The sequence below is a fragment of the Anolis carolinensis genome, unplaced genomic scaffold (assembly GCF_035594765.1).
Source record: "Anolis carolinensis isolate JA03-04 unplaced genomic scaffold, rAnoCar3.1.pri scaffold_7, whole genome shotgun sequence".
NCBI classification, from domain to species: domain Eukaryota; kingdom Metazoa; phylum Chordata; class Lepidosauria; order Squamata; family Dactyloidae; genus Anolis; species Anolis carolinensis.
Window position 1 is genome coordinate 33,172,669 of NW_026943818.1, and position 13,334 is coordinate 33,186,002.

The following is a 13,334-nucleotide window of genomic DNA, read 5'->3' on the forward strand; positions in this document are numbered from 1 at the left end:
TATTATATTATATTATAATTATTATTATATATTATATTATATTATTAGCATATAACACACAATATAAGCATTATATATTACTATATTGTACTATACCGCTATACTGCAATATTAATTAATTAATAAAATATTGAATACAATAGAATATTTAAATATTTGATATATTGAATGAATAGTAATAGTAATCAAATAATAATAATAATAATAATAATAATAATAATAATAATACAGTAATAGCAATAGTTTAAGAATGAGGATAATAGAGTTAATAATAATAAAATATTGAATACAATAGAATATTTAAATATTTGATCTATTGAATGAATAGTAATAGTAATCAAATAATAATAATAATAATAATAATAATAATAATAATAATAATAATACAGTAATAGCAATAGTTTAAGAATGGGGATAATAGAGTTAATAATAATAAAATATTGAATACAATAGAATATTTAAATATTTGATCTATTGAATGAATAGTAATAGTAATCAAATAATAATAATAATAATAATAATAATAATACAGTAATAGCAATAGTTTAAGAATGAGGATAATAGAGTTAATAATAATAAAATATTGAATGCAATAGAATATTTAAATATTTGATATATTGAATGAATAGTAATAGTAATCAAATAATAATAATAATAATAATAGTACAGTAATAGCAATAGTTTAAGAATGGGGATAATAGAGTTAATAATAATAAAATATTGAATGCAATAGAATATTAAAATAAATATTTAATATAGTGAATGAATAGTAATAGTATAATAGTAATCAGATCTAATAATGCAGTTGCTAATAATAAATAGTAATAGTAATCAAATAATAATAATAATAATAGTACAGTAATAGCAATAGTTTAAGAATGAGGATAATAGTTAATAATAATAAAATATTGAATGCAATAGAATATTAAAATAAATATTTAATATAGTGAATGAATAGTAATAGTATAATAGTATTCGGATCTAATAATGCAGTTGCTAATAATAAATAGTAATAGTAATCTAATAATAATAATAATAATAATAATAGTACAGTAATAGCAATAGTTTAAGAATGAGGATAATAGAGTTAATAATAATAAAATATTGAATACAATAGAATATTAAAATAAATATTTAATATAGTGAATGAATAGTAATAGTATAATAGTGTTCGGATCTAATAATGCAGTTGCTAATAATAAATAGTAATAGTAATCTAATAATAATAATAATAATAGTACAGTAATAGCAATAGTTTAAGAATGAGGATAATAGTTAATAATAATAAAATATTGAATGCAATAGAATATTAAAATAAATATTGAATATAGTGAATGAATAGTAATAGTAATAATAATAATAATAATAGTATTCGGATCTAATAATAATGCATTTGCTAATAATAGTAATCGTTTAAGAATGAGGATAATAGAGTTAATAATAGTAATTGTTTAATAATAATAATAAAGTTAATAATCATAATAAATGGTCCATTTGTCAGACAATGGATTGGTTTTATTTTATTGTGATGACGTCACCCCTCATGGTAATGAGGGGGCGTGGCTAGGGCCCTGAAGGCGACGAGGGGACGCAAGTGGGCGTGGCTTCGGGGGCAAAACCAAGATGGCGGAGTCCGGCGGGGCCTGCGCTTTTGCCTCCGGCTCCGGCGCCTCTCCCGCGGCCTCCGAGGGGCCTCCGTCGCCCGGAAGGAGCAGCCCTCGCAGCCGGGGAAGGTGAGCGGCACGGCGGGGGCGGCGGGAGAACGAAAGGCCCCGGCCTGTGTCTTTGAAAACAAGGCCTCAGTATCCTTGGCAACAAGGCCCCGGTGTCCTTGGCAACGGGGCCCTCCCCTGTTGCCTAGGCAACAAGGGCCCCCCCAAGGGCCAATGGGGAAGCGGGAGGGTAAAGGGGCGGGGCCAAAGGAGACAAGCATCCTTTATCCTCCACATAGAATAGATATACAGTAGAGTCTCACTTATCCAACACTCGCTTATCCAACGTTCTGGATTATCCAACACATTTTTGTAGTCAATGTTTTTAATACATCGTGATATTTTGGTGCTAAATTTGTAAATATAGTAATTACTGCATAGCATTACTGTGCATTGAACTACTTTTTCTGTCAAATGTGTTGTCTAACATGATGTTTTGGGGTTTAATTTGTAAAATTATAACCTAATTTGATGTTTAATAGGCTTTTCCTTAATCTCTCCTTATTATCCAACATATTCGCTTATCCAGTGTTCTGCCGGCCCGTTTACGTTGGATAAGTGAGACTCTACTGTATGTATGTGTGGAGAATACCATTATATTAAATTAATATATGTATATGGGGAAGGTGTAGAAAGTAAACTTAAATATATATATGTGGGGAAGATGTAGAAAGCCAGGGTCATCTGATATGTTAGTATATTATTACTATTATTATTATTATTATTATTATATGGCAATACTGTATCATATATATATATGGGTAAGATGTGGAAAGCCAGGGTCATCTTATATGTTAGTATATTATTATTATTATTATTATTATTATTATTATTATTATTATTATTATTATATGGCAATACTATATCATATATATATATATATATATATATATATATATATATATATATATATATGGGTAAGATGTAGAAAGCCAGAGTCATCTGATATATGACTTTATTATTATTATTATTATTTGGCAATACTATATCATACTATATATGGAAGGTGTAGAAAGCCAGAGTCATCTGATATATGACTATATTATTATTATTATTATATGGCAATAATATATCATATATGAAAGATGTAGAAAGCAGAGTCGTCTGATATATGACTATTATTATTATTATGTGGCAATAGTTTACCTCCTATATATATATACTGTATAGGGGAGCCGTAGAAAACCATTTTTGTCTGATATATTAGTATTTTATTATTATTACTATTATTTTTGTCATCCTTACGGAGAAGATGTAGAAAGCCAAGGTTGCCTGATATATTAGTATGTTGTTGTTGTTATTATTATTATTATTATTATTATTATTATTATTATTATTATTATTATTCTATAGGGAAGGAGTAGCAAGCCAGTGTCATCTGATTTATTCATATATTATTATTATTATTATGGAGAAGTAGATAGCTAGACTCATATGATATATTAGTATATTATTATTATTAATAATAATATTATTATTATAATATGGGGAAGGAGTAGAAAGCCAGTGTCATCTGATGTATTTGTATATTATTATTATTATTATGGAGAAGTAGATAGCAAGGCTCATATGATATATTCATATGTATTATTATGATTATATGGGGAAGGAGTAGGAAGCCAGTGTCATCTGATGTATTTGTATATTATTATTATTATCATCATCATGATCTATGATTCTATGATTCTATCATATGGGGAAGGAGCTGGAAGCCAGTATCTGATGTATTTGTTTATTATTATTATTATTATTATTATTATTATTATTGAGAAGGAGATAGCTAGGCTCATATGATATATTAGTGTATTATTATTATTATTATGTGGGGAAGGAGTAGATAGCTAGGCTCATATGATATATTAGTGTATTATTATTATTATTATGTGGAGAAGGAGTAGATAGCTAGGCTCTATGATATATTAGTGTATTATTATTATTATTATGTGGAGAAGGAGTAGATAGCTAGGCTCATATGATATATTAGTGTATTATTATTACTATTATGTGGGGAAGGAGTAGATAGCTAGGCTCATAGGATATATCAGTGTATTATTGTTATTATAATGTGGGGAAGGAGTAGATAGCTAGGCTCATATGATATACTAGTACATTATTATTATTATTATTATTATTATTATTATTATTATGTGGGGAAGGAGTAGAAAGCTAGTGTCATCTGATGTATTTGCATACTATTATTATTATTATTATGGAGAAGTAGATAGCAAGGCTCATATGATATATTCATATGTATTATTATGATTATGATTATATGGGAAAGGAGTAGGAAGCCAGTGTCATCTGATGTATTTGTATATTATTATTATTATTATTATTATTATTATTGAGAAGTAGATAGCTAGGCTCATATGATATATTAGTGTATTATTATTATTATGTGGAGAAGGAGTAGATAACCAGAGTCAGATGAAATATTATATTACATTACGTATGTATTTTTTAATTCTATATATATAAAAGAGTGATGGCATCAGGGCAGCGGACAAAACAACAAAACTACAGGCCCCCCAACCTCGAAATTTGACAACACAACCCATCATTCACGGCTCTAGGTTGATACAACAAAAAGAAAAGAAAAGTAAAGTCCTAAATAGAGGGAGAGGAATAATAGTTTTTATCCAATTGCTGCCAGTTAGAAGGCTAAGCTCCGCCCACTTGGTCTCCTAGCAACCTACTCAGCCCAGGAGACAGGCACAGTTAGGCCTCACTTAGGATTTGAACTGGATTATATGGCAGTGTAGACTCAAGGCCCTTCCACACAGCTATATAACCCATTTAGAATCTTATATTATCTTATATTATCTGCTTTGAACTAGATTATCTGGACTCCACACTGCCATATAATCCACTTCAGTGTGCATACCAAACATAAAGACAACCATACAACAGACATTCAATACCACCACTACCTCAACAATTTCTCACCAACACCACCAGACAACGCCACAGCAACGCGTGGCCGGGCACAGCTAGTTATTATATAAATGGGGAAAGTGTGGATAACCAGGGTCATTAGATATACAGATATATTTATTATATTCTTTATCTGGTAGCATTGTTATTATATATTATCGTTATTATACACTAGCTGTGCCCGGCCACGCGTTGCTGTGGCAAAGTCTGGTGGTATGGGAGATAAAGTATTGAGGAATTGGTGGTAGTGAAGGTAAAGGGTAAAGGTTTTCTCCTGACATTAAGTCCAGTTGTATCCAACTGCACACTGAACTGGATTATATGGCAGTGTGGAGTCAAGATAATCCAGTGCCAAGCAGATAATATAAGAATATAAATGGGTTATATAGCTGTGTGGAAGGGCCTTGAGTCTACACTGCCATATAATCCAGTGCAAATTAGATAATCTGTGGAAGAAGCCTAAGTGAGGGCTAAATCTGCCTGTCCCCTCGGCTGAGTTGGTTGCTAGGAGACCAAGTGGGCAGAGATTAGTCCTCTAACTGGCAGCAATTGGATAAAAACAATTATTCCTTTCCCTCTAATTAGGACTTTATTTTTCTTTTCTTTTTGTTGTATCAACCTTGAGGCGTGGATGATGGGTTGTGTTGTCAAGGCACTGAGGAAAAGCCTATTAAATATCAAATTAGGTTATGATTTTACAAATGAAACACCAAAACATCATGTTATACAACAAATTTGACAGAAAAAGTAGTTCAATACGCAGTAATGCTATGTAGTAATTACTGTATTTATGAATTTAACACCAAAATATCACGATATATTGAAAACATTGACTACAAAAATGTGTTGGATAATCCAGAACATTGGATAAGTGAGACTCTACTGTAATTACTACATAACATTACTGCGCGTGGAACTACCTTTTCTGTCAAATTTGTTGTATAATATGATGTTTTGGTGCTTAATTTGTATAACGATTACCTAATTTGATGTTTAATCGGCTTTTCCTGAATCCCTTCTTATTATCCAACATATTTACTTATCCTGCCGGCCTGTTTATGTTGAATAAGTGAGACTCTACTGTATATTGATAATCTTAAATTATCTGCTTAGAACTGGATTATATGAGGCCCCTTCTTCACAGCTGTATAAAATGCACACTGAAGTGGATTATATGGCAGTGTGGAGTCAAGATAATCCAGTGCAAAGCAGATAATATAAGATTATAAATGGGTTATATAGCTGTGTAGAAGGGCCTTGAATCTACACTGCCATATAATCCAGTGCAAATTAGATAATCTGTGGAAGAAGTCTAAGTGAGGCCTAAATCTGCCTGTCCCCTAACTGAACCCTGGCTGTCCTTTGGCTGAATTGGTTGCTAGGCGACCAAGTGGGCAGAGATTAGCCCTCTAAACTGGCAGCAATTGGATAAAAACAATTATTGCTCTCCCTCTAATTAGGACTTTATTTTTCTTTTCTTTTTGTTGTATCAACCCTGAGGCGTGGGTGATGGGTTGTGTTGTCAAATTTCGAGGTTGGGGGGCCTGTACTTTTGTTGTTTTGTGGGTCGCCGTGATGCCATCACTCTTTTATATATATAGATGTATATGGGGAAGGGGCAGTCAGGCAAGGTTACCTGATGAGGATGCTGTCATAATGGCTATTTCCAGCCCAGGGCCAAGGGTGAGCCCCATGGCCCTCAGTTGGCTTTGGCCAATGGCACCGGATGCCACCAGGTAAGCGTCATTCCAGGTAACCTTAGATGTTTCAACTACGTCAAGTGTCCTCCCTGAGCAAGCCTGCCTCCCTCCCTTTTGCAGCATGGCGGACAAGAGCGGCGCCTTGAAGTGCACCTTCTCGGCCCCGGGGCACAGCGCCACCCTGCTCCAAGGCCTGGCCGCCCTCCGGGACCAGGCCCAGCTCCTGGACGTGGTCCTCACCGTCAACAGCCAGGCCTTCCAGGTCCACAAAGTCGTCCTGGCCGCCTGCAGCGACTACTTCCGGTGAGATGTGAGAGATATGGCCAAAGATGTGATAGATAGGGTTGAGATACATCTATGTGTGAGTGTATGTGTATAGAATAATAATAATAATAATAATAATAATAATAATAATAATAATAATAATATCATCCAAACCCTCCCGACAGATGGCCATACAGCCAAATGTGTGATAGATATGGTTGAGATAGATCTGTGTGTGAGTGCATGTGTATAGAATAATAATAATAATAATAATAATAATAATAATACCATCCAAACCCTCCCGACAGATGGCCATACAGCCAAATGTGTGATAGATATGGTTGAGATAGATCTGTGTGTGAGTGCATGTGTATAGAATAATAATAATAATAATAATAATAATAATAATAATAATAATAATATGGCCATCTGTCGGGAGGGTTTGGATGGTATTATTATATTATAGTATACACATACACTCACACATAGATCTATCTCAAGCATATCACATCTTTGGCTGATATGGTTGAGATAGATTTATGTGTGAGTGTATGTGTATAGAATAATAATAATAATAATAATAATAATAATAATAATAATATCATCCAAACCCTCCCGACAGATGGCCACACAGCCAAATGTGTGATAGATATGGTTGAGATAGATCTGTGTGTGAGTGCATGTGTATAGAATAATAATAATAATAATAATATCATCCAAACCCTCCCGACAGATGGCCATACAGCCAAATGTGTGATAGATATGGTTGAGATAGATCTGTGTGTGAGTGTATGTGTATAGAATAATAATAATAATAATAATAATAATAATAATAATAATAATAATAATAATAATATCATCCAAACCCTCCCGACAGATGGCCACACAGCCAAATGTGTGATAGATATGGTTGAGATAGATCTGTGTGTGAGTGCATGTGTATAGAATAATAATAATAATAATATCATCCAAACCCTCCCGACAGATGGTCATACAGCCAAATGTGTGATAGATATGGTTGAGATAGATCTGTGTGTGAGTGCATGTGTATAGAATAATAATAATAATAATAATAATAATAATAATATCCAAACCCTCCTGACAGATGGCCACACAGCCAAATGTGTGACAGATATGGTTGAGATAGATCTGTATGTGAGTGCATGTGTATAGAATAATAATAATAATAATAATAATAATAATAATAATAATAATAATAATAATAATAATATCATCCAAACCCTCCCGACAGATGGCCACACAGCCAAAGATGTGGTAGATATGGTTGAGATAGATCTATGTTTGAGTGTATGTGTATACTATAATATAATAATAATAATACCATCCAAACCCTCCCGACAGATGGCCATATAGCCAAAGATGTGATAGATATGGTTAAGATAGATCTGTGTGTGAGTGTATGTGAATAGTATAATAATAATAATAATAATAATAATAATAATATCAATAATAATAATAATAATAATAATAATAATACCATCCAAACCCTCCCGACAGATGGCCATACAGCCAAATGTGTGATAGATATGGTTGAGATAGATCTGTGTGTGAGTGCATGTGTATAGAATAATAATAATAATAATAATAATAATAATAATATGGCCATCTGTTGGGAGGGTTTGGATGGTATTATTATATTATAGTATACACATACACTCACACATAGAGCTATCTCAAGCATATCACATCTTTGGCTGATATGGTTGAGATAGATTTATGTGTGAGTGTATGTGTATAGTATAATATAATAATAATAATAATAATAATAATAATAATAATAATAATAATATAATAATATAACCATCCAGATGGCCATACAGCCAAAGATGTGATAGATATGGTGGAGATAGATTTATGTGTGAGTGTATGTGTATAGTATAATAATAATAATAATAATAATAATAATAATAATAATACAATCCAAACCCTCCCGACAGATGGCCATACAGCCAAATGTGTGATAGATATGGTTTAGATAGATCTATATGTGTGTACACATATAATATAATAATAATAATACTATCCCTACCCTCCCGACAGATGGCCATACAGCCAAAGATGTGATAGATATGGCTGAGATAGATCTCTGTGTGTGTATGTGTATAGTATAATAATAATAATAACAGTAATAATAATATTTTCATCCGAAAATACATCACACAGTCCTAGACACTTGGGAAGTGTTCGACTTGTGATTTTGTGATATGAAATCCAGCATGTCTATCTTGTTTGCTGTGTCATACAATAAAATAATAATAATAATAATACCATCCAAACATACTATGTATGTGTATAATAATAATAATAATAATAATAATAATAATACCATCCAAACCCTCCCGACAGATGGCCATACAGCCAAAGATGTGATAGATATGGTTGAGATAGATCTATGTGTGAGTGTGTGTATAATATAATAATAATAATAATAATAATAATAATAATAATAATACCAGACAAGCCCTCCCAACAGATGGCCATACAGCCAAATGTGTGATAGATATGGTTGAGATAGATTTATGTGTATGTGTATAGTATAATAATAATAATACCATCCAAGCCCTCCCGACAGATGTATGTGTATAGTATAATATAATAATAATTATAATATGTGATAGTATAATATAATATAAACAATAATAATAATAATGTGTATGTGTGACAGTTATATCATAGAATCCTAGAGTTGGAAGGGACCCCCAACCCCCTTCTGCCAGGCTGGAAGGCACCATCCAAGCCCTCCTGACAGATGCCCATACAGACCATAGATATGGTTGAGATAGATAGATATGATATATGTGTGAATGTATGTGTATAGTATAGTATAATATAATTATCTTTAGTTGGCAGGTTCTACTTAGCGTTCAAGACAAGACAGTGCTTTTAGCGTAGTTTAGCCCCGCAAGGATCTCATAAAATCTTTCCTGCTGCGCCTGCTCTCCTTGCAGGGCCATGTTCACCGGCGGGATGCGGGAACAAATTACGATATCCATTCCAGGCAAATCAAAAGAGAGGGAGAGTCAAGTTGGTGGTCTCCCAGGGCTTTTGCGTAGTTTAGCCCCGCAAGGATCTCACAAAATCTTTCCTGCTGCACCTGCTCCCCTTTGCAGGGCCATGTTCACCGGCGGGATGCGGGAATGAATTATGATATCTATTCTGTCACGCGCTGGGCCTGTTACTGATTGTCTATTATATAGGACGTACACTTTACGCCCAGCGGGAAGCCAGGGTGCCTAAAGAAAGGTTGTTGAGGAATTTCCCTGAAAAGATGGCCTTGAAGTCTTTAAAGAAATAACAAAGTCTTTATTGACGAACAAATAATAAATCTTCAAGTAGTCTTGTCCCCACGGGACAGGCGATTGGCTTTGAATAACTATGAAAACCCTCTTATAACCTCTCCCAGGCTATCTATTATCTGGGCCTAGCTGGTCTGGGACCCACTGCCGACTCCAAGTGCATCTGGTTGTCGAGTGGACCTACCAGCCAAGGCTTGCAGATGTTTCTGTGCTGTTGTTCTGTATCCCTGGTGTTCTTAAAATATGAAGCTTTTTATGGGACAAGCTGGTCTACGTCCTATAGATGAGCTTCCTAAGTGAGACTAACTTAAAAATGGCTCCTTCCCTCCCAGAGCCCTGAACAAGGGGCGTAACCAAACTTAATGGTGATTGACAGGTGGCCTGTCCTATGATTGCAAAACTTTTGCAGAAAGAAAATAAAGCTGAAGTTTCTGGTACAGCTGTACCAGCACAATATCCATTCCAGGCAAATCAGAAGAGAGGGAGAGTCTAGTTGGTGGTCTCCCAGGGCTTTTAGCGTAGTTTAGCCCCGCAAGGATCTCATCAAATCTTTCCTGCTGCCCCAGGGCCATGTTCACCGGCGGGATGCGTGAAGCCAGCCAGGACGTGATCGAGCTGAAGGGCGTCTCCGCCAAGGGCCTGAGGCACATCATCGACTTCGCCTACAGCGCCGAAGTCACCCTCGACCTCGACTGCATCCAGGACGTCCTGGGGGCGGCCGTCTTCTTGCAGATGGCGCCAGTGGTGGAGCTCTGCGAGGAGTTCCTCAAGTCGGCGATGAGCGTCGAAACTTGTCTCAACATCGGCCAGATGGCCACCGCTTTTAGTTTGGCCTCCTTGAAGGAGTCGGTGGACGCCTTCACCTTCCGGCACTTTCTCCAGATCTCCAAGGAGGAGGACTTCCTGCAGCTGCCTCTGGAGCGGTTGGTGTTCTTCCTCCGGAGCAACAAGTTGAAGAGCTGTGCCGAGATCGAGCTCTTCCGCGCGGCCGTCCGCTGGCTGCAACACGACCCCGCTCGGCGCTCCACGGCCAGCCAGGTCCTCTGCCACATCCGCTTCCCGCTCATGAAACCCCTCGAGCTCGTCTACAGCGTCCAGACCTTGGACATCATGGTGGAGGACGTCTTGTGCCGGCAGTATCTCCTGGAGGCCTTCAATTATCAGATTTTGCCGTTCCGGCAGCACGAAATGCAGTCTCCGCGCACCGCAATCCGCTCGGACGTGCTGTCGTTAGTCGCGTTCGGCGGCACGCCGTATACCGACAACGATCGCAACGTCAGCACCAAAGTTTACTATCTTCCGGACGGCGCTTCCCGGCAATTTAAGGAATTGACGGAGATGGATTCGGGGAGTAGCCACGCGTGTGTCGCCGTCCTGGACAACTTTGTTTACATGGCGGGCGGACAACGTTTGCAGTATCGAAGCGGCGAAGGAGCCGAGGATCTTTGCTATCGTTACGATCCGCATTTGAACCAGTGGCTGCGCATACAAGCGATGCAAGAGAGTCGGATCCAGTTCCAACTACACGTATTGCGCGGCGCATTATACGCGACAGGAGGACGCAACCGTTCTGGTAGTTTGGCTTCCGTGGAAACATACTGTCCCAGGACAAATGAGTGGAGCTATGTCTGCTCTCTGAAGCGCCGGACGTGGGGCCACGCGGGGGCCGCGCTGGGGGGCAAACTATACGTCTCCGGGGGTTACGGCATCTCGGTGGAGGACAAAAAGGCCTTGCATTGCTACGACCCGGAAACGGATCAGTGGGAGTTCAAGGCTCCGATGAACGAGCCCCGAGTGTTGCACGCCATGGCCGCCGCTCGCGGACGCATCTACGCCCTCGGCGGCCGCATGGACCACGTCGACCGCTGCTTCGACGTCCTGGCGGCCGAGCACTACGTCCCGGAGGCCGACCAGTGGACGGCGGTGAGCCCCATGCGGGCCGGGCAGTCGGAGGCGGGCTGCTGCCTCTTGGAGGACCGCATCTACGTGGTGGGGGGCTACAACTGGCACCTCAACAACGTCACCAGCATCGTGCAGGTCTACAACACCCAGACCGACGAGTGGGAGCGCGACCTGCACATCCCAGAGTCCTTTGCGGGCATCGCCTGCGCCCCGGTCGTCCTCCCGCAGGACGTGGCCCGGAGGTGACCCCGCCCCCCCACTGCATGCCAAATAAAGCTTTGGGCCCTCCCCTATATATTTATGTACGTACACCACTGTCCTCTTTTCGAGCCTGCAAACATTATATACGAGTCAAACGTGGTTGGATGGGTTTGTTTACCTCTTTCTTCACCTGAGGATGGGTTTGTTTACCTCTTTCGGCTGAGGAAGGGTTTCTTTACTTCTTCCTTCACCTGAGGAAAGGGTTGTTTATCTCTTCCTTCGCTGAGGAAAAACCCTTTCTTCAGGCGAAGGAAGAAATAAACAACCCTTTCCTCAGGCGAAGGAAGAGGTAAACCTCTGTTTATCTCTTCCTTCGCCTGAGGAAAGGTTTCTTTACCTCTTCCTTTGGCTGAGGAAAGGTTTGTTTACCTCTTCTTTCAGCTGAGGAAAGGTTTGTTTACTTTCAGCTGAGGAAAGGTTTGTTTACCTCTTCCTTCGCCTGAGGAAAGGTTTCTTTACTTCTTCCTTCGGCTTAGGAAAGGTTTCTTTACCTCTTCTTTCAGCTGAGGAAAGGTTTGTTTACTTCTTTCAGCTGAGGAAAGGTTTGTTTACCTCTTCCTTCGCCTGAGGAAAGGTTTCTTTATTTCTTCCTTCGGCTTAGGAAAGGTTTCTTTACCTCTTCTTTCAGCTGAGGAAAGGTTTGTTTACTTCTTTCAGCTGAGGAAAGGTTTGTTTACCTCTTCCTTCGGCTGAGGAAAGGTTTGTTTACTTCTTTCAGCTGAGGAAAGGTTTCTTTACCTCTTCCTTTGCCTGAGGAAAGGTTTGTTTACCTCTTCCTTCGCCTGAGGAAAGGTTTGTTTACCTCTTCCTTCGCCTGAGGAAAGGTTTGTTTACCTCTTCCTTCGCCTAAGGAAAGGTTTGTTTACCTCTTCCTTCGCCTAAGGAAAGGTTTGTTTACCTCTTCCTTCGCCTGAGGAAAGGTTTGTTTACCTCTTCCTTCGCCTAAGGAAAGGTTTGTTTACCTCTTCCTTCGCCTAAGGAAAGGTTTGTTTACCTCTTCCTTCGCCTGAGGAAAGGTTTGTTTACTTCTTCCTTCGCCTAAGGAAAGGTTTGTTTACCTCTTCCTTCGCCTGAGGAAAGGTTTGTTTACTTCTTCCTTCGCCTAAGGAAAGGTTTGTTTACCTCTTCCTTCGCCTGAGGAAAGGTTTGTTTACCTCTTCCTTCGCCTGAGGAAAGGTTTGTTTACCTCTTCCGTCGCCTAAGGAAAGGTTTGTTTACCTCTTCCTTCGCCTGAGGAAAGGTTT

General features: G+C 37.9%; 1 protein-coding gene across 2 annotated transcripts in view; it reads left to right on the forward strand.

The window, feature by feature from the left end:
- Window positions 1–1,443: 1,443 nt before the first annotated feature.
- The window catches only part of klhl26 (kelch like family member 26), a 12,778-nt gene continuing 887 nt past the window's right edge, over window positions 1,444–13,334 (forward strand). The window contains exons 1-3 of one of the 2 annotated variants that reach the window (XM_062959674.1): window positions 1,444–1,733; window positions 6,467–6,649; window positions 10,494–13,334. The exon at window positions 10,494–13,334 is cut by the window's right edge and continues 887 nt beyond it. In XM_062959674.1, coding sequence (XP_062815744.1) covers window positions 1,624–1,733; window positions 6,467–6,649; window positions 10,494–12,075 — 1,875 coding nt within the window. In that variant the 5' untranslated portion in view covers window positions 1,444–1,623 and the 3' untranslated portion in view covers window positions 12,076–13,334. Of the gene's footprint in view, window positions 1,734–5,878; window positions 6,383–6,466; window positions 6,650–10,493 lie in introns of those variants that run through there. The other variant, XM_062959673.1, reaches the window with a different exon arrangement.